The sequence below is a fragment of the Balaenoptera ricei genome, chromosome 2, assembly GCF_028023285.1.
Source record: "Balaenoptera ricei isolate mBalRic1 chromosome 2, mBalRic1.hap2, whole genome shotgun sequence".
NCBI classification, from domain to species: Eukaryota; Metazoa; Chordata; class Mammalia; order Artiodactyla; family Balaenopteridae; genus Balaenoptera; species Balaenoptera ricei.
In genome coordinates, this window is record NC_082640.1 from 94249739 (window position 1) to 94251601 (window position 1863).

A 1863-nucleotide genomic window follows, 5' to 3' on the forward strand; every position below is an offset into this window, starting at 1 on the left:
ATACATATCAATAATTACCTTAAACATAAATGGATTAAATGCTCTAACCAAAAGGCACAGACTGGCTGAATGCATACAAAAACAATACCTGGAGTCTGCTCGAGGTGAGAGCGGGTTGGCGGGAGAGTGAAGTTCCCAAGGGGAGAGCCGGCCGAGGGAGTCAGGCTGGGGAGCGGGGATGCCGGGAAGTCGCAAGGAGGGAGTGAGGAAGCAGGAGGACATGACTGAGACGGACCTGGGCTGATCAGGACTGGAGAGGAAGGGAGGCCTGACCGGCTGCGACCTGTGCGGAGAGGAGAGGAAAAGATGCTAGAACCACAGGAGAATGGCTTGATTGACCTACCAGATTATGAGCATATAGAAGATGAAACTTCTCCTCCATTCCCACCTCCAGCCTCTCCAGGGAGAGAAGATGGTGAAGGAGCTGAACCTGAGGAAGAGTTAGGGAGAGGAGCACGTGCTCCTGTACCTCCAAAGAGAACAGTTAAAAGCAATATACCCAAGCTGAATGCTGAGAGATTAATTTCAGAGAGAGGGCTTCCAGCATTAAGGCATGTGTTTGATAAGGCAAAATTCAAAGGTAAAGGTCATGAGGCTGAGGACTTGAAGACACTAATCAGACACATGGAGCACTGGGTGCATAGGCTGTTCCCTAAACTGCAATTTGAAGATTTTATTGACAGAGTTGAATATCTGGGAAATAAAAAGGAAGTTCAGACCTGTTTAAAACAAATTCGCCTTGATCTCCCTATTTTACATGAAGATTTGGTTAGCAATAAAGATGAAGTAGGGGAAAATAGCGGCCATGATGTAACTGCTACCGAGTTAGATCCCTTTCTGACAAGCTCATCTGAAAGTGCAAAGTTTGATTCTGAGTCTAGTAGAAGCCTAACAGAAGAACAACAACAAAGAATTGAGAGAAATAAACAACTGGCCTTGGAAAGAAGACAGGCAAAGCTACTGAGTAATAGTCAGTCCCTAGGAGATGACTTGTTAATGAACACACCCAGTACACAGACACCTGAAGAGGGTAGTACAGGTGAGGAGCAAAAGGAGGAAGAATCAAATGGATTTAACAAAGACCTTCTAGACAATCCACATAATGATGCTGCTGCCAATACTGTAAATGAAGAGAAGGAATTAAAAATAGAGAAAATGCAACTGGACCAGTCCTTTTAAAATATATAATAGTAACTTAAGGCTTCATCTAGAAATATTACTGAGGTTGGATAGGCCTCAAATGAGAAAATCTATTAACGTGCTATCTTCCAAATTGGAGATGACTATGCATTTTGCCTACTTTGAGTGAAAATCCATATATAGTGAAACTTTTATAGATTCGTTTAAAATCTGGTATTATTTATAATTATACTTGTTTCTTATTCACTTTCGTTGTCTATTTATTCTCCTTAGTGTTTATTTTTATATAGGTATGACCCTGTAAAAACGATTGGTAGTTAATAAGTAGCTTCCACTGCTAGTGTGCCATTGAATGCCCTGTTTTTACTAAATTGGGTGGTGTTTTAAGATGTAAATATGTAATAAATGCTAATGTTCTTTTTAAAAAAAAAAAAAACAAACCTGTACATATGTTGTCTACAAGAGACCCAATTCAGACCTAGGGACACATACAGCCTGAAAGTGAAGGGATGGAAAAAGATATTCCATGCAAATGGAAATCAAAAGAAAGCTGGAGTAGCAATTCTGATATCAGACAAAATAGACATTAAAATAATGACTATTACAAGAGACAAAGAAGGACACTACATAATGATCAAGGGATCAACCCAAGAAGAAGATATAACAATTGTAAATGTTTATGCACCCAACATAGGAGCACCTCAATACATAAGGCAAGTGCTA

The 1863-nt window shown here is 40.1% G+C and overlaps 1 protein-coding gene across 1 annotated transcript; it reads left to right on the top strand.

Moving 5' to 3' along the window:
• The first annotated feature begins 201 nt into the window (after nt 1–201).
• On the top strand, nt 202–1231 carry LOC132360462 (TIMELESS-interacting protein-like). The gene has a single exon (XM_059915544.1). The coding sequence runs from the start codon at nt 307–309 to the stop codon at nt 1177–1179; it is 873 nt and encodes a 290-aa protein (XP_059771527.1). The 5' UTR covers nt 202–306; the 3' UTR covers nt 1180–1231.
• Nucleotides 1232–1863: the final 632 nt, after the last annotated feature.

What these genes read in the sequence shown, in the direction of transcription:
- LOC132360462 (XM_059915544.1), top strand. Translation starts at nt 307, where the DNA reads ATGCTAGAACCACAGGAGAATGGCTTGATTGACCTACCAGATTATGAG.